General features: G+C 33.8%; 1 protein-coding gene across 6 annotated transcripts in view; it reads right to left on the bottom strand.

The window, feature by feature from the left end:
* Positions 1-20672, bottom strand: part of LOC102809274 (ATP-binding cassette sub-family C member 9-like) — a 34034-nt gene extending 13362 nt beyond the window's left edge. For 5 of the 6 annotated variants that reach the window (XR_014926776.1, XR_014926779.1, XR_014926777.1 and 2 more), the window contains exons 1-16: positions 20584-20672; positions 11557-12101; positions 7903-8139; positions 7540-7722; positions 6060-6212; positions 5791-5943; positions 5039-5173; positions 4641-4803; positions 4395-4435; positions 3928-4182; positions 3570-3716; positions 3008-3086; positions 2484-2589; positions 1248-1346; positions 884-1049; positions 486-623 (exon numbers count right to left, since the gene is read on the bottom strand). Coding sequence is in view for 3 of the 6 variants with exons in the window: in XM_085492025.1 (XP_085348151.1) it covers positions 486-623; positions 884-1049; positions 1248-1346; positions 2484-2589; positions 3008-3086; positions 3570-3716; positions 3928-4182; positions 4395-4435; positions 4641-4803; positions 5039-5173; positions 5791-5943; positions 6060-6212; positions 7540-7722; positions 7903-8139; positions 11557-12101; positions 20584-20656 (2673 nt within the window). In the remaining 3 variants the exon portion in view is untranslated. The remainder of the gene's footprint in view (positions 1-485; positions 624-883; positions 1050-1247; positions 1347-2483; positions 2590-3007; positions 3087-3569; positions 3717-3927; positions 4183-4394; positions 4436-4640; positions 4804-5038; positions 5174-5790; positions 5944-6059; positions 6213-7539; positions 7723-7902; positions 8140-11556; positions 12102-20583) is intronic. The other variant, XM_085492033.1, reaches the window with a different exon arrangement.
* Between the last annotated feature and the right edge of the window lie 227 nt (positions 20673-20899).

Below are 20899 nucleotides of genomic sequence, written 5' to 3'. Positions count from 1 at the left end.
AGTTGGAATATTGGTGACGTTGTGATACTGATTAGTTTGAGTCAAACACGAGTAAGATTCACTATGCAGTCTTATGTTGCTCCCTCGAACTGAAATTGATTGTGATAACGACCATGTGAACATGTTCCCCTTTAATTATAAACATCTGTGAATTGGGATGCATACAATTGACTTTCTCAGTGTTATTAAGCATCCGTGCTTGTGTACGTGTCAGTTGATGATGAATGAAGATAGGCGATTCAAATTCAGATGTGGCAATTTTTAATATATAACATTACGTTTCCTCGGGGGCAAAGTTCCACTCTAATATATCGTCGGTACATCGCGTGCTGTAGCTTAAATAAAACAATCATGCATTCGATAAATGAATCAGACGTTTGCGAGAGCCATAGTATACACAATTCCAGAACTCGCATTACCAGTGAACATTTAATTTAAAGGGCGGTAGTCGTCTATGTCATGTCTACTCTAAATCAGTTACTTACCTGATTAGCATGTTCTAGATGTTGAATCTGATGAGTTACAAGTATAACTGTACGCTGTTGCTCACGAAGGTATCCTAATATTGCATTCTCCATTATATGTGTACTTACGTGTACATCTAATGCTGATAAAGGGTCATCCTACAATAACAGATTATTCATCAATTTGCAGGGGACAAAATAATACAATATCTATCTCGTCATGGTGTGTATTAGTGCAACATACATTATAACCTTGATATTTTATTGTTCAAGAACGTGACAGATCAGTTGTCATGGAACTACATATTTTATAAGTAATGTATTTCGTGATGATCTTCAATAATGAAAAGTTTGTAAAAGTTATATGCCAATTGCAGATTTAACCTGGTTTAACAATATAAATATAATTGAATACCCACCAATATGACTACATCTGTATTGCTGTACAAAGCTCTCGCCAAACAGATTCTGTGTTTCTGACCCCCACTCATATTGATACCTCTCTCACCGATTTCTGTCATATCTCCTCCAGGCAAACTACGTAAATCTGCATTCAATGCACATACCTGAAGTACAGTGTTGTATCTAAAATGCACGAGTTGTATTTCATAAGCTTTCACACAGCCTGTGTTTTGTTTTTCTTAGTTAGTTGGAAATACTTATACACATGCGCGGACATGGAGGACATTATCCTCGCCATAAACAACAATGTGTTGTATGATTTGAAATACGTGTAATACGACCATGGGAAACGTGCAGTTTTCCTGATATAAAATATCTTACCTCTCTCGAACATACGTCTCTCCAAATAATATATTGTCTCGCAGTGACGCATTCTGCAACCAAGCCTTCTGGGCAACATATGCTATTCGATTATCTCTCCTGTACAAATAAAACTTATATTTAGCATATGACTAAATACAACGAAAACTGATTTGCACATATACAAATATATACAAATATTATAAAATAAATTATCTAAAAAAAGAGTTTAATCCGTAGATAGTCTTTGTCACATAAATAAATGTGGGGAACTTCCATCTTAAAGTGAATAGGTAGGTATATCAACCATTTGTATTTAAATCAAAATTGTGAATTTAATTCAACTAATCGTGCATATGGCTTGCACGAATATAAATATAAGGATGTAGATCTTCGGCAATGTCACACTCACCCTGGAAAAGTATCATTTTGTGATGGTTGCCACCCGCCCTCACACACATTCAGCTATATCCTAGCTTGAAAATATGAAACAGCGAATTTCAACTCCCAAAATAAGGACATATATACAAATAAATTAGATAGTCAGTATATGTACCAACAAATACTAGCTTGATATATACTATTCCAATATCAGGTAAATTAAGCACTTGTTTTAGTATAGAAGAAGGTAAGTTGTTCTACTAGACAACATCATTTCACTGCAACGATGTTTGCAGACTTTACTATTCCAAAGTCGTGGAATGAAATTCTTTTGTTTTTCAATTGCGAATGCCGGTACCCTTATTTAGTTCAAACGTAAGCTGAAGACTTGAAGCTGAAAACACCTGATTAATTTTTTCATCAATCTGTTTTTATTATTTTCGTGCAGCGCTTAGGTAGGGGCTTTTCATTAGGCGCTATATAAATGTGGCTTTGTCATTTTTATTGTATTTATCATAGCAATATTTCTTTAACTTCCGAATTCAAAATTTACTACCGAGTATGTATCTTCCATTGTATATCATAGAAAAACTATATATATCCTCAAAATTGTATTTGTTTTTAAATTTCTTTATTTTCAATATACTGATGGCGTGAAACTTCTTACTATTTTTTCGCAGTCCAACACAATTATTTGTTGTTTATTTACAGTATTTATTTTCCGGGATTCATTTACAATTTTATAATTGCAATGGTGTAAATGTAACCATATAATCGCAACCGGCCATTATTTTTTGGGTTATAACATATTTCATGGCATTATATTCATTAAGAACACATGAAATAATATTAGAATTGTTATTCAACCGTACATACCCATTAAAGGTTACACTTCCTGATATTGTATTCATTTCCCCAAGAATTGCAGACACTAGAGATGATTTACCAGTACCAATTTTTCCAACCACAATCGTCAATGTTCCTAGATTGGAATACACGACAAAAACGGATACTCTACAAATATATTTATAACTTTTAATATTGATAACGTTTTGAAAATTATCAACATTGCTCAATAAAAGTAAACCATTTTCAACGGAGATGGAGAGGGTGGAATTATTGATTGACATATTTGACAAATTACAAATAAACTAAATTTAATGATTATATTTCAAAAGAACATTATTAATTAATCCCCATTTTTATTTACGTATTCATCTGTAATCTGTATCAGATAACGGCTAATTGCGGTAGTATAATGCGGTAGTATAAACAAAATCCAAGAACGCAAAACATTGGGCGGACAAACAATCTGACACTCGACATGCACTGTAATTTATGTTTACAGTAATCTGTTCACGTTGAAGTGTATTAGACATATAATAATTACTATATATTACCTGTTTTAATTTTGACATTAATATTATTCAAAACAGCTTCATAAGTACTTCTCCCCCATGAGAAATATCCATTAACTATCTAAACACAAACACATAAATTATGGTTCAAACTGTTGTTAGAGAAAGATATATATCGCTTCTCAGTGCATGTGATTATATGATGTGATCATAGGTAATTCATGTGGTTATAGCTAATTCATGATAGAAAGTTTCTGACCATAACTGTGTGAATATTTGTATTATATACAGAATAAAACCAACTTTTTACAAAAGGCTGAAATGCAAGGTTTCTCTCTTCCATGGCAACATCCAAAATTGTCTCCATTCACAAGTATTTGTTTAACACATTTTCCCCGGTTGTTTTATATTCAATATTGTCTTTCAAAATTATTGTCACATTAATGACATTCATAGGGCTACTCGGACCTAAATACAACGTTGAGTAGTTAACATACTGGTCACTAAATGCGCAAATCTGATTGACTGATTGTGGGTGATTGTGTTGTGGGGTATTATAAAAAAAATACATACAATGTATGACATATAAAAGTATATCACTCACTTCTATTGCAACATCTGTTTCTATATGTCCAGCAGTAGCAGTGATTGGCAGTTGATTGATTTCATGTGTTGTCTGATAATTGTGCCGCTGTACACGTTGCACTAATGGAGTGGTTGGCTTCATTTCAATTGTATTCATTTCATATTCCTGTAAAATTTAATTACATTGAATAACAGTAATGACACGTAGTTATATGCCCAACTTTTTATTTATAGATAGCATAAATGTTATTGGACGTAAAATAAAGCATTTACTAAGAGAACATTGATGACAAATTTGGTATACTCGACTATCTTTAGTTACTTCAGTTCAATTAACATTGATAACCGGATTAAATCAGGTAAAATTAAATTCATACCTCTGTTAGTTCATGAAGGCAACCGCTATCCATTCTACCGTCCACTATAGACCTATGCTCGGCATTTCCTTCAATTTCATCCACTGATAAAAAATGTGCAAGCCTCTTGGTAGCAGCCACCATATCAATTGTGTATTTAGCAAACGATGGCATAACAAAGAGTGGTTGACTTAGGAAGTTTATCAGAACAAGTGTCGTAAAAACTACGTCTGGTGTTAGAGGTTCTGTGTCGAGTTGCGAGTATACAGCAAACATCTGTTAATACAAACAAACTGATATATTATCATGATAACTAATTATTATATGGCCAATTGCTATATTGTATTGCCACAATCGGTGTATGTAGTTCATCTTTATTTCATGGTAGTTTTATCCAATTAATTAGAAACATGTCTTAGTACCTATCCTCGAAATAAATGTTGTCATTCACTTTATTATGTTTATTATTATGAAGGACACACACTTACTGTCAATGCTATAATCCACGGTAATGCCTGCGACAATAACCCTTAAGAAAAATAAAAGTATAGATTAATGAGATTGTTACTACGACGGGCAATTAATGGACTTTTTTGAAACTTTATATCTTTTAAAACTTAGTATAATAAAATAATTCTCATTCACCGAGCTGGGAGAAGACATCATGAACAATTGATGGAATAGGAACTTAATTTGTAATTTACTGTTTACTAACTAATTTATGAAATTATTACCAGAGAGAAGAAAGTACATGGCTACTTTTGATGTAAGCTTCATTTCTTCACTCCGCGTATTTGTAATGTTAGAAGCGAACAGTTCCTCCCATCCACTTAGCTTCAGCAACTTAATGCCCTGCAATAACTCATTCGTTTTTTTCACACGAATGTCAGAATGATGCTAATGAAGAAAAAATGTGCATGTAAGTACTTTATTTGTGCATTTTTATAAGGTACCTCGAAACTCGGTGTAACTTACTCTTTTTTGCAATGATTTACTTATGTCTCCATACATTACCAAAATGAAAATGATTATTATCATTACAGTTATAATTAATATTTTGTTACTATTAATATCAAAACAACAGAAAACTATTCACAACACAATATAATATATATCTTGTGCACGTACTTACCATGTTAACATGCTGTAATTTGTGTTGCATCCGGGCTGTTTTCAATGCAAGTGGCATTATCAAAAGTAAAACACAAATACCAACAACCCCTGCTATTCCCATTAAATAAAGTAGCCAAATTGACACGATCAAGATCTAAGTAAATGAAATATATTGAGTTTGAGACATCACGATGCAGCATAATTTAGCCTGTAAATTGCAAATTTAAGACGTGAACCTTTGGCAAACTGAAACGTCATTTCATATCTTGCACGTAGTATCCTGTAATATATATAGGACCTTAGAGTTTTTTAAATTGAAGTAATTCAGAATATATTTTGGTCAAATTTGGTATTTGTATTTGTAAGTTTAAAATTCAGGATGACTATGGCTCTTACCAAAGAGTTTTTGTGCTCTTTTCTTAGTAGTTCAGACATATAATTCACATTTATGCCCTATTGTTATTGTCGACCCAAAATAAATTCTTACCAAAATAAGGTCGTTCAGAAACTGCTATATCAGGTGATCGAGAATTTGTTCTGATCTAATACAAATTCGTGCAAACTGCTTTATATTTAAATGACAAAACTGAAACCGCATTCATCACTTTTTTATCATTCACCATCTTGTTTTGAAATACAGAATTAAATTGCACAGCTATATAATGACAGGTTATAATTTAACAGACTTTTCACTAACTACTCAATTTAAAGTTCCTACGTGGCCGAACGCAAAGGTTTAAACAGACACGAGTGTAAATTAGATGAACTTACATGAAGCGGATTTGCCAACACAAAACCAAGAAATAATGTAAAAAAAAATTGTATTACAGTTACATCAACAGACATGTGATTAATAGTTTTTCCGACAGTTGTATCGTCTGTTGACTGCAGTGGTAATCGTAGAGTTTTCTCGTAAACCAGATTCTGTTTAAAAAAGAAATTTTCAATGATTTAAAATTAGACCTGAATATGATGATGTTAAAATTCTGTCACTAATCAAGTATGAACAATAACATGAATTATATATGTTACACGCTTACCTGAAGTGCTGTTTTCAGTTGCAGGCCAATAATCGTAGATATACCATACAGGTATACGTAAAGAGTGTTTCTTATCACGAGAATAGTGAAGATCAAAAGAACAAGAATAAAACCATTCGAGAAAAATTCGTCAACCGTAACAAAAGGAGAACTCTATTTAAAGACAAAAATCGTAATAATTTTTATTCATTTTGAAAGTCATTTATGCCAGATTAGTATTGAGTATTGCAGAATTCATCGATTCTAAATTGACTAGTTGTTAATTATTAATTATATTGCATCATCAAAGCATTTATTACATTGATTTCTTTTTTTTAACTAACATACTTACTCATCTACATACCAAATACATGATATGTATACAAAGAATGAATAAAGAGCCCCAGAATATACATTATTATTCACAGGGATCCACAGGGAATACCCACATCAAATGTCGAAAGCTGTTTTCAATATGAAGATACACATTTTGAACACAGAACTTCAATTGCGCTTTTAACCACTTTATCCCTTTATGCTAAACAAACAAAATCGAATACCTCTGTAAATCATAAAATAATGCATGTTTCAACATGTTTTGCTGAGTTGTTGGCCATTGATGTAGTTTATTTATATGGTTCATAGGACTGTCAATTTTAACATCTATATACTGTCGTGAAGCTTTTACTGAGATTGTGGAATTCAATTTAGTCAAACACCGCCATGCAACGCAATTGAGACTGAGCTAGGTGCCACCTAAAGGGAACATCAATTGAACATATTTTTATGAAAAGCAAATATTTTAGGTACTTGTTTAGTGTTTTGGTGGGTAGATTGTTGTTGATTGTAGTGTAAATAAACGACATAACATAACCTTGTAAAGTATAAATATGATTCATGATTCCATTTGATTTATTAAATAGTAGATTTCGATACAATATATATTTTTTTCTGGGAAATCATTTTTGCCGGGAAATAGCGTTATTTCACATTCGAGCTTTGTATTTCCAGACTCAATTTTCTTGTCATTTCCCATGTGTGGCAATTAACTCAATCTGAAGCCACACTAATATTGATTGCCGATTGAATTACGTGCTGAATGCCGGGGTCAGACAAGAAAGGCTTCTTAGCAATCATCATTAATGATACACGCTAAAAATAACTACAATAACACTTCCAGATTATCTTGGCCACTTATATTTGAATAACAAGCGTTATGGATATATATGGATATATATATTATATATATATAAACTATACTATTGGTGACTAATATAAGTACCGTGTACGTAGGGAGGGGGGTTAGATTAAATCGAAAATCCCATTTAGAAAATGCGAATTCACGCTTTCCAAATTATGTTTAATTGTACAGTCATCGTGTAAGTTTTCTTTTGTGTCTTCGCTATATAGACGTGGTTTACAAGAGAACACATTAGGAACTTAGTATTGAAGTCTTTATCATACTATTTCTGAGAAATACTAGATAAGTAGAACAACTTACATATATCTTGATATCATTAGCGTAGTATTCTGTAGCATACATCACTATTTTGCCAAGACAAGCTGGACCGACAAACGTTAGTGCAGAATGAATAAATCGTAACACACATACTCTTATTATCATGGTATAGTGAGTGCGCCAGTATACCTTCCAAAGTGAAGGTACCCGTTTGCCACAATTTTGCTATAACGAACAAAAACATTACTATAAATATTGTATACACAGATACATGATTTGATGGTCTTCAATATATTATAAATAAGTGCAGAGATAGAAATGCCGACCCCCTATAACATAAATGTATTGCAAACAATAACGTATCAGGCAGATTACACGCTAAATATTAGGCTTGAACATTCCTACCTGTTCATATCTGTAAACTTTGTTAAATGCTTCTATCATACGTTTTCCTTCAAACTCTCCAGGCAAGCATCCCAGGTCGTCCAACACAATTGTTTGTCGGCGCGATAGAGACACTAACCAGTTTAACCACCATATAGTTGCATTTGATAGAATGTTTACATATGACTGCATGTAATATAAATTCGTTTCCACGAAATCCTTCGGAAATATTTTTTCTTCTGAGAATGGGCAAACAATCTGTGCAGACAAAGTAAGTGTATCAATTACAGTGAATTGTAAAATTGTAGCATTATATTTAAATAATGAACTGAATGAAATATACCAAATAACAAATAACATTAGTAGTAACCAACGCATGATCGTGTTACTAAACACAATATGGTAGCACTAAACATCAGCTATATCACAATAACAGCTAAGATAAATGTTAGTTTGCCTTTACATGTTATACAAATGATAGGTTGCTTTAAAAAAAACACCTACTGCAATAAAAGACAAGCTTATTTAACACCTAGCATTGCAGAAACCTAGCATTGTTTCAAACAATACATACGGTCCAGGATCGCTAACATTGCCTTTAGCTTTGTAATATAATAGTACGTTTTTTCTATAATTACATATGTAATCATTAATCACACGGATAAAGTGTGTAATCTTTGTGTCAATTTTAATATTTGCATACTATTTGTTTACATACAATTAGAACAATAGCAACACAAGTTTAAGTTATAAATTCAGCAATTAGTATACCAATATTTGAATGATTTTAAAATTTGGATTATTCTAACAAAACAGTTCTCTGGCAAATTGTCAGTAACTGAAGAAGTAAATACAACATGTCTAAACAAATTATTCGTTTAAAAAGTATTACCTCAATCAAACTTCACCTGGGGGTGGTTCTTAAGTTTGGTGTTTAAAAGCCTAAACTAAATACTAGATGTGATTTAAACCAAAATTAAAGTATCAGGCCCCCTGTAATAACCAGGGCTAAGCTTAAAGCTTGTATAATAATGTTGACATGTTTTTTTTTCAAATAATTTTTAAAACAAGCTTGTCTTCAGTTAGACTATACATGTCATGTTATGCATTTAAACAACAACCATATTGCTTAAAATTATACTTACATTTGGTAATCAAAATACCTGTTTGTTTTATTATGTTCTCTTTCATAATATTTTGGCTTAAATAAAAAAAATACATGTATATGTTCGCCCAAGTTTATTAATTTTCATTCTCCAATATGCTATATCACTCAAATATAAAATTTCCTCAAGTCGAAATTCCGCAAATGTGATAAATAGCCACGGAAACGGTCCAAACAAATTAAGGAGCTACGGAGCCGTGGCGGCGCTCTCTATTGAACATCCGCCTAAATAGGATTCTGCCGAAACGATTCCAATATATTACAGAAAACAAAACAACACTTTTCTGGTTAAGTAAAGTCCTCATGATTTGCTCTCTCTGCTTGTTAGTATCAATAGCATATATAACTCTAGAATACAGGAAATTAACAAATGCATTATACGGTAGAGCAGCCTATAGCATGTTTTATTAATGTATCTTTGTAATATGTGCTCTATTTTCGATCGAAATAAAACATTGTCATTTTATATCGCTGTCAAGATTTACTACATTTCAGTTTTTAGAAATTGGGAAAACCACCTTGACATTGGCAAAATGAACTCTAACATTGGTAGTAGACAATATACAACATTGTTCGCAAGGAGTTTTGGAAACAACATCTGTCTAATATCGATATATTAGTACAATTCTCTAGTGTCGAACATCTATTTTTCATTGCTTTTAGTTAGTGGTTTGTAGTGGAGATTTTAACCCTGAAGGGCTCTTGAAAACACAACAAACTCACTTTGGGGTTCACTTTAAAAGACATATCTTTACATTCATCAATGACCATTGGCAATTATTTTTGATTTTTGATGTGTATGTATTTTCCCCGAATATGTTTGTCATAAATAAATTGCATGTAATCTGCATCATTCAGTTGACAGATTTTATTTTATTTCACCAAAACTGAGGTTCATTCGTTGCACCAATGTGGGAAATAACGTTGCAAAAATTTGATAGAGTAATTGAGAATAATTGGGCTAACCGTCATAGCCATGGTTGTCATCTTCATTTAATGAGGGATGAACCAACAGAAATTCTGGCAGAGGTGATGTCAGAAATACTGTGCAAATTATTGTTCCCCAATTGTACAATCGCCCACGAAGTTTCTTATGGCCAACTCCTAAGATATGTAAAAATTGATGACTGTCTCACTGGTGAGCAGCAGAATCGTACAAAACTCATCGTTGGATACCCTAGCTGCATTATGCTTGATGGCAACAAACTAATTTTAGTGTAATACAATGTAATATTTTATTATCCAAATTGTCTTGCCTATGTGCATTCCGCTCATGTCTAAGTTTACCTCGCCAGGTTGTTCAATATGCCTGGTGGATGTCATTGAATGAACGGGGTTAATACTTGAGTCCGTTGGGCGAGTTCGCCCGTCGTTGCATGGATTTTGCCTGCACATTCACTTCTTCCACTTAGGGCTTACCTACTCCGACAAGCTGAAGGGCATATCCATATCGAATGGAGCAGACCTATAACAAACATTAATTCACATTCTTGTGCCTGGACTATTGGCTGTACATCGTACATGACACAGGCCTGTTGCAGTGAACAACAGGAAATTATTTACTGAAATGCACCAACCATCTAGCTATCTGACCTTTGAAAATATATTAACTATCTTAAAGCACTCGATCATTAGTTTATATATGAAGTGACTGTTAACAGGTGGTTGACATCAGGTCACCAATTATCTGAGTATACATTGTTCATCTAATTGAAATACTTACATGTATGCTCTTGCTCAAAGATACCTTATATATTTGCTCTTTCCCTCTGATGTATATTGCAATTCGAATGTGGAAAGGAATGTGCTTCTAATACAGGTCTAGGTCTAACTCGGTGCACTGGGATTAGATTTGAATAGCATTACACACGGCAAACCAGCAGAGAATTCTTCCATGTTAAAAAGGTTCAAACAAACTACATTGGACATATCAGCTATGAATAATCCTATGGGACATTATTAAGTTTAATTATTATCTTTTCACTGTTAATCTCTGCCAGTGCTACTCGACTATTTGACTTTGACTCTTCGGTTTCAATGTCCATGTGTCATACAAAAAACTACAATAGCATAATTACATCATTGTATTTAAAAAACAACTTGACGGGTAAATTATATCAAACAAGAATGTCATCTATGGAGTTGATTGTTACTTGTATACCCTTATCCATTCTAAAATGAATGTATGAATTTATTAATTCCATGACAACAGCCAATTACAATCGTCTTAGCCGAAGTAGATCATTCTGTGCCATATACCGAGGTGAGCAAAAAGTGGAAGACAGGTACAAATAAAGTTACATGCTATGTGACGTCCAAAAGATTTTCAACCTCACATCTTGTATATATGGACAATCATATTTTATGATTAACCAGAAGTCATTAATCATGTCAGATTATGACCTAATACAAGATTCGTGTGTAATATGATAGTCGAGTTGACTGTGTTTATATATCATGAAGAATACATAATTCAATATCCTTTGTAGTGATCATAAACGAATACATACCTTTTTATGAAGCACATTAATTTCAACTGCTGCACAACAGCAATATAGAATAGTAGTAATAATTCCAACATCTAATCGCAATATACTGTAATTAAAACCAATCGACTGTGACACTCTAAATATTGCTAATACTTCTCCAATAATAGCCATGATCCAGTAAAGTAACAACAACCAGGCAAGATGAGGTCGATCCCAGTACTCCATATGATGGTAATACATTAGACTTATGATCAGTCCCAATAAAGACAACATTTGTGGAATATACAAGTATAGGTTGGTGACGTCATTTCTTGACAAATCAGTAAGGATTCCTTCTGCTGCACTAAAGAATAATACCACTATAAGTATTCCTGATATTGTCCATTTGAACGCGTGTCCAGGATAGTGTAGTAAAAACTTGTAGTCATAGTAACGTAATTCGGTGAAGTACTTCATAACGATCATTATACCAGAGGCTATTATTATGAATAAAATGTGGATTACTATTTGAAGTTGCTGGACGTGAACCAGAGTATCACAACATATTGAGCTAGAATTCATCAGATCTGCAAATAAATATAGTAATTATTTCATTAAATTGTTCATGCCTCATTTTAATCCCATAAATTCTTCGAAAAGTATCATCACTTTTATAATTTTGGTTAAAAGGTCACTGTAAAACCATTTATTTTCACCGGTATTTAATTTCACTATTTTGAAGTTTTGAAAAATTTCACTACATTTCACCAATGTGGCATTTACAAGAGTTACTTTGTCATTTTACATGTTCACGTGTTTTTAATTCAGCTAATTGTGCATAATTGTAAAATCAAACATACCTAGCTCAAGCCATTCCATACGAGAGCGGTCGTTTCGATCAAGTGGCCATGGCATGTGATCAACACAGCGTAAGCATGTGATCACCTGACCACCATTAAACATACGATATAATGACAGATGTCCTTAGGTTTAGCGACTTTACAAACCATTCTTAGTAGATTTGCTCGTTCGTACCTAGTTTTTAGAAAAGCCTTGATCTATTCATTGTGCATTTAAACAGTTTTTCCTGGGAACATACGCGTTCAGGCTGATAGCCAATGGAGTAAGAAAGCGACCGTGTCATGGCATGACCCAACTACTAAAACAGCATTGAAACCGTTTCAAACATTCAATTATTTAGTTTGCCAAGCGATCTTTTCATTTCATTAGAAAATTGTCGACCTGGTTCCCATACAGGCCGTAATAACACAAACATCCCCCTAACGTCACTGTTTTTACTTTATTAGCGAGCTTTTCATTCTATTAGACACATGTCACTCTAGATTCATTTACAGACCGTTATGACACAAACACCCCCTCCCACGTCACTGTTTTTATATTATTTATATGTGACCTACAAAATATATGTATTACAACGTTTTGAACATATGTATTTTGATTATTAAATTAACCGTTAAATTTCATTAGAGACTTGTCGCTTACAGGCCGAAATGACAACCAACTTACATCACTGTGTTTATTCGATATGGCAACTACAGAATATACGTTGTGCAGTGCGTTGAAACATTTTTTAATTATTTAATTCACCCAGCAATCTTTTCATTCTATTCTATGTCAAACTCTTTTCATCGTTATAAATGTTTTACAAGATATATCGGCCTGATAAGGTAGAATTAATTATACATCTTTATTTTGTAAATATAAAAAGTTGAGGGTAACGAAACTATATACTCATATGTATAATCATATTACAAACATCCATCACAGAACACAACAGACTAGTGTATTATTTTGTATAACTTCCATGCAAACAAAATCAAATATAATTCCGCATTCATCCATTCACTAGGCGTAAATATAAGTCCCAAAACCCATGAGTCTTTAATCTTGTGTCAAACCGCTTGAAGTTAATACTACTACAAAATGTTATTGCACCATACATATATGGTTCGAGGCTATCTATATGTTTAAATTTTTTCTCACGTTTGTTAAGCGTTTTTTGAGACACTAATCAGTTTCCAACGACATATATGGCTTATATGCATCTAAATATATATGGCTTGTGCTTGATATACCATTTTAACCATTAACAAATAAACCATGCTGTTTTATTAAGAAATTGTATTTGCACGATATGAGAATGATTATGTTGCTTAATGGTGATAATGGTAATATACAGGACTTGGGTCAAAGAAGATATTAAAGATAAATCAAGGTTCCCTTAGATTGAATAATGCATTTCCTAAACCAAGTATATGTTCGACAAATAGTTCACTTGTGTACTCAGTCAATCAGTGGAGTTTACATTGGTACCACTAGCAGAATATGTACAGGCATTCTACTTATATTCAGATAGTGCAAAACCAGTATGTATTTCAATAAATAGAAAATCATCAAAAGGAACCCCGTCAGGTAAAGACCTTCGTCCTCTTGCTCTCGCGAGCACCAATAAGCTAGGGGTGATTGAATATCTGCCCAAACTCAGATTGGAATCTTCGCGTCAGTCAGCCAATGTTTCAAAACGCAACTTATCGATTTAAACATGTAGCGGCAGTACGTAGAAAGTAGCTCGGTGAAGTCCCGAACACACTCAAGGAACTCTGCTTAGAAATTGCTTGATGTAGATTTTGCATATCTAACCATAGGGGCCAAGGAACTGCAATAAACTGTACGTCTATGAGTGTATCAATTCCTGGGCTCCCTATGATGACACAACAAAAGAAATGCGTTCTATGTTGGCCTTGGTATCATTTAAGGTGAAACAATACTTCACTGGTGCTATTTGGTCGAGCATTTTATAAGGATCGCATGCGAGAGATTCAATTTGACATTTTTAATGTACACTCATACTTACGTACATTTGATGTACACTGCGAATCTAAGGCGCCTGAATTTCATGGACGATCCCCGATTTAAAAAAAAAAAAAAAAACGTGTGTGAGGTATCCACCATACGGCCATTCTCTGGTAACGCGATGCACTCAACACTGAACTTTCTCTATAAATAAACCCTCCTTCCCGTATAAAACGTCTAATCCGCCTGTCCAGATTTTGACGCGTACTGTATAGGACAACCAATGCTTGCGCAGTACCGGCAGTAACTATTAGCATTATATTAATGGTCAGCATTATGAATTGATGCAATGTACTATTGTACATTATTGTTGTACTACCATATTCGTTTCTGTCACTAATACATTTCTAGTAGAAACATGCACTGTGAATTGTAAACTTCAAAAATTTTCAAAAACACATGCCACTTCAAGTTCCAATAAAGAAAACTGTTATTGTATTGATGAAAACATTAACATCATAAGTATTGTTCTCTGCATCAGATATCTTTTATCATCTCAAGGCAAATTGTGTGACATTCACATACATGGTAGTTTTAACTTGTATAGCCACGGATTGTTTATAAAGGATACCCTCACATAATTTTATCACACAGAAAAAGATATTAACTTTAGTCTTGGTGTTTCCAAATTTGTTGCAGGTAATATGTCCATATACGCGTTTTGTAGCCCGTGTCGTTGTGACAGTTTGATATACATGGAGAAATGAAATGACATTAAATAGCTTTCTAAAATGGTTTTTTGACAAATTATTTTAATACTAAAATGATAATTACTGTATATGTACTAAGTATACAAATCATGTAGATGTATAGTAATGTATTAGATAAAATAATACATGCCGATATCGTATACATCTATATTTTTCACATTCCTCACTGCTTATTGCATAATGTCTTAATATTCCGTTTCAAGAGAAGTTGAGATGTGCTGATGTTGGATCACTTCTCTTTCATGGCTTATCACTTCGTGGGTATTCCATTAATAACAATTTTGTGATTATGTGTATAACTTATGAAGAATTTATTTTCGATGGATCTACTTCAGACTACATATCAAAATTACATGTCTATAATTCTCAAAAGCTGTTGCCCATATATACTCCTCTAGGCTAGGTTAAAGTTCGCAAACATATTATGTTAACACAAAACCCTAATTTACTGCCACCAGAACTGAAAATAACAATTTGCACAATTGTAAAACAACACTAGATCCAATACATCATTTTTGACTGTGTGATGAAATTATCTTTTTATGTACATTTCAATTTCTGATGGAGTGATGCTTGTTCCACCAGTATTCGATCCTGATCGCTGTTATTAGATGAGTGATGAACCAGATTTAGTTGTTTAACTCAACATTCTCAGCTACACATTAACATTTATTTTGCTAATTTCTTTATATACGCAAGATAAATATATTATAGTTTCAAAAATGCAATTATTGCCGCCTTTTCATATACCAAATCATGCAGGTATTACATTTACCAGTAACACGACACAGATCCTCTGTGTATCTGAAAGATACTTTTGTAACTTTTGAGCTAAACAAAAGTCTTACAGAGAAGCTATGCAAATAAGGGATGTTTAAATGATCGCGCGATTCGTTGAAGAGACATTCTAGTACCTTTAAACACGGTTGCTGTTTGTTAACCCACTAAATATGAGAAGAAAATATGCCGTTTTATGGTATCGTGGCGGCAATTTCGGATTTATGTCTAATTAGAAATCAAAGAAAGCTTAGAAAGAACTCCCGTGTGCTGAGGGAATAAGGATCATGATGTAATATTCGGGAATATTTGAAAATGATAAACAAATTATGAATAATCTATTAAATAAGGAGCCACCAGTAGTCATCTACACACATAGACATCGTATACCTACAATAAGCCTACTTAAAAATATGCATAAAAAGTCTACACAAAATTGCAACATTAAAAAGAAAACTGAAATAATTCATAAAACATTGGGGAAAATGAAATGCAACGAAAATAGTAAACAAATAAATGCCCAAAATAAACTTATAGGGCATTTAAAAATATTTTAGAAATTTAGTTAACACGGAAAACGTGAAGTAGCAAGAACAACTATATAAATTTCTGACAAACAATCACAATCTAAATATCTAAAATTCAAACCACTATCTTAATATCAATATGTGTGTCAATAAATATTATATTTATTTATTTTCAGTTACGTATATTAATAAGGAAGGCATCACAATCTTTTCGATTGGTTTGTAAATCCCGAAAATCGACATGGTAAAATTACAACCATCGTACAGCTCAGTACCATAACAAATATTAACAATTTACGGCAGACGTACTTCTCGGTACATAAAATTCAAAGTAATCCCCATCGCGTCTCATTTGTTACTGTGTATAAATTGACACTATCTGGGGCACGTCGCACGCGATGAGTACCAACCAAAAATACACACGGGACATTTAAAGTGGCTCGAAACAAAACCTATTCGCTAATTTTCGTTTCGAAAACATCTACGATGGCTTAAAACCCTGTACCCCGTCTCGCATGTTTTTTTTTTTTACCAGGCAGGAGACGCCGGTCAGCGTGGCGTTGCCCCAGTGGTTTCCAATGTGCATCTAGTAGTTAATTCCGAAATCACGGTCTATACATTCCACATGAAGCATGGTATTCAGCTTAACCATATTTTCTTTTTTGCTCCATGGCTTAACTTAATAGGAACAGTAACTCGAGCAATAAATGTGCCTTCCGATTTGAGGGATATCGTGCCGTGTAATATTCAATGCAAAAAATAGTGAAACACGAGGCTCACGCTGGGGCCCACATAAGGTGTTGCAATAGTGTAAATATAACAAAGCCAAACACCGATTGTTTCCTTTGCTAGGTAAAATCAATGTACAGAATAATCGGATGAAACAACTAAAGTAAACTAGGATATATTAGAGCTAATGAAGTCGTAATTTCCGACGAAAAGGGCCGGGAAAAATACCACTCATAACAAACCACCGTCATAACAAATCACCGAGTTGAGGGGGCGGTGAAAAAATGAGACACCGATTGTCAAATTGTTTTGGTAATCATCGCATGTCGATTCATGTCATTTGAACAGGGTACCCTGACACAAAAATAAGGTAAACCAGCTTACTTAGTGATAATGATTTTGTGATTTCCCACACGAAGAACGTTCTCAGAAATAATCCGACATGCTGATCAGCCCACCAACAATCGGCACCAAAATTGATCACTCCTGTCACGGTAAATTCGGTATGTTTCACGAGCTTTTTTTTCTCCAAATCCCAACATGAATTTACACATGTAGGCGAATTTTGTCCGCCCTGTGTAAATAGATATTTTTACTGGGAATGTGCCCCATTTTACGTACGAGAAGCCCTTACACAACGACGTAGTCATCAACACACAGACATCCTATACCTACTAATCGACATGATAGCTTCGTAATTTGGGGAAGGTGGGGGTGAAAGTGCACCATGCAAGTTTCCAAATGTGTAAAGGAAAATAAAGGAAAGAAGTACAATACAATGTTGGTAAGCGATACAAAGGAAATATCTCCTTACGGCAGCGACTTGATACAACTACATTGATGCTGGAGAGTACCATATTTGTTCTCGCGTTCAATAATACGGTGATAAATCAGGATTCACAAGTACAACGAATTTACACAACATTTTACCATGAAATTGAACCTATCTTCAACACTGCCATGGTTTTGGCGATGATGAATCTCACATTCATTATTTTCTTGACTGGGCTCACACAGGGTTCAATGTTCCGTGGCTTGAATGTAATTGTACACCACACGTGAATGTAAACTAGCTTGCACAGTAATTCGTTTCACAGTCATTGAGGTTATACATTTGTTCATTACTTATTTATTTATTTACTTATACGATAATAAAAAATCATACATGTAATTTCTTAGACCTTTTCATAAAGTAAACTGATGCATTTCATCTCCCGAGCGCTTGCTTCGTTTTTGTATAACACACTGGAAATAACAAAATGGCCGACACCATCATAAATTGCTGGTCATAAAAAATAGAATACTCATGCGCATCATTATGCAAATTAGTCCACTCACCGATTCCTATTAGTTGTATTCATGCAATTGGGCATAAAAAACTTTAAAAAAAATAATAAAAAAATACATAAAAAATGCTAAATTTTAATTAAAATGTAAAATGCAACAATGAATTGCAGCAGCCAATCACTAGTAACATTCTTACCAAGTTACATAAAAATCATTTTAATGCTTTTTGAGATATAAATGAACTAGCTTAAAATTCACACATTATTATGCAGATGAGCTCATTAATATGCATGGATGTCAACCAAAAACTAACCAAATCTGCGCATTGCCCCAGACAAGCTATATACCAAGTTTCATTGAAATCCGAACATTGGTTCTTGAGATATCGATGGAACAGACACACACAGACAGACAGACAGACAGACAGACAGACAGACTAACTGCAAAGACTCCCATTTTGTGCTTCGCACACGGGAGTCAAAAATGCCCAAGAATGACATCATGTTATCATGCGGATTCATCAAGTCTATGGTCCCAGAAACCAAAATGCATCAACAGATTTTGTATGGAATCCAAAGCCCGGTTCACGGCTGACGGACTTTACTGTAAAACATGTTGAAAAAGCGGCATGCAAATTTAGCGAATTGTGGTAAAATGACGTAATAGCGAAATGTTGATTTAGCGAATCTCTCTTGTCATTGTTGATTTCTTTGTTTGACGGCCATTTTGAATTTATAATAAAGTCATTAGCGACATATTGAATTAGCGAATCAGTTCTCTCGCTAAATTCGCGAAAAAGACATGTGTTACAGTATATGCAATTGACCTAACTAAACGACCACCAAAAACAACGCCTAACAAAAAGATCGTATGGCGAATTACGATAGCGAAAGTGGAAAACGAGTAATAGTTTAATGTGACTACGACTTCCCCACCCGTTATTATGCATGCAGCTATGGCTATGTATACAATTTTCATAAAGCTAAGGTATAGGAGAATGCGTGTATTTTTTGTGTCACTATTTTCTCAGGTGATTAAGTTACGGACATTTCCATGAACCTTCTAAAATATTTTGTTTTACATGGGACTGGCCATTTCTCGTTTTTCGTTCTTTCAGTTCGATTTTTTTACTGTTGCTTTATAAGATAATGATCGACGACAAATACTGGTGTAATTTGTACATCGTTAGCGCCATGAGACGTGTCTTTGCATTTGGGCGTGGGTAAACAGATAATAAATTGCCAAATGTTTACCATTTCGAACATAGTTAAATAAATATATACAAATATCTGATCTACGAGGACTGTTTTAACATGAACAATTAGATGAACAACAAGATGGCTTTAGCACAACCAATTTATTCCAATCCTCTTGTTTTAAACAGCTACACCATGACATCCGTGACAGCATCCGTGTTCTGACGGGATATACATACCTTACTCTCTGCTTATGGAGAGTGTACCGTTACCACATTTTTGATAACCAAGTTAGCACAAATTCTTTTGCTCCCGTTAAAAAAATGCGCATAGATTTGGTTAGGTCAAACAGAGATTCACGTGTTGATGTTGTTGTTTTGGTTATGTAATACGCAGTCCCTCTTCATCACTGAAGGGAGTGTCGTAATATGAAGTATGTTTGTGCATACATTCACAGTCCTTCAACTGTGATACATATATACGACACCACTGTAACGATTCCATTTTTGAAATTGTAATTTAACACAGACGCTTCAATTCGAAATTTCTGTGTTACCGTTTCATGTTGTTGTCGTTGCACCTTGAATGATATGTGTATTAACGTCGATAAGACAAATTATTTTAACATTTGGATCGTGCGAATAAGTCTATTTGTTATACAAATACTGGCAGTGAGGTATCACCCAACACTATAGAGTGATCAAACACATATCACTAATACCACTCTCTAACGGAACGAACGCGCTCTAATGGAATAGCTCGAGCTAGGTCTCTCACAAAAAAACAGCGAAAATGAAAACCAATGAACAATCGATGCTTTTACACTAAGTGACCATGTTAAACATTACAGATGATGTTTACAAAATGAGAAAATGTATATGCGTGTGCAAGGACAAAAAACTGTTGAATATACATATGGTGAATACACATAAATAACACATTCATAAAGTATTATAGAGATGTACTCACTATTTTGAAACCTTGTGAAATTCGGTTGTTGTGTTGGAAGCATTACTAACATTTTAATGTGTCGGAGTAGCATCTGGTGAGTTGCTGCTGGTGGTAAATAAAGAGAATGATATATGGCTACAATCAACAACCAGCATATAAAAATAACTCCTAAAATAATGGAAATACATTTTAAAAATAAACAATTAAGCCTCTTCATGCCAAAATAATCGAACCTCTCGGTAAAACGTGTATGCGCTCGAAATATATAAACATTAACTCCGACCATTCTAGCATGATAAATTAAAAATCGATATCAATGTTTAATTTAATTCGA

This window comes from Saccoglossus kowalevskii, chromosome 2, assembly GCF_978046115.1.
Source record: "Saccoglossus kowalevskii chromosome 2, keSacKowa6.1, whole genome shotgun sequence".
Lineage (NCBI taxonomy): Eukaryota > Metazoa > Hemichordata > Enteropneusta > Harrimaniidae > Saccoglossus > Saccoglossus kowalevskii.
This window is presented reverse-complemented; position numbering and strand designations above follow the sequence as displayed.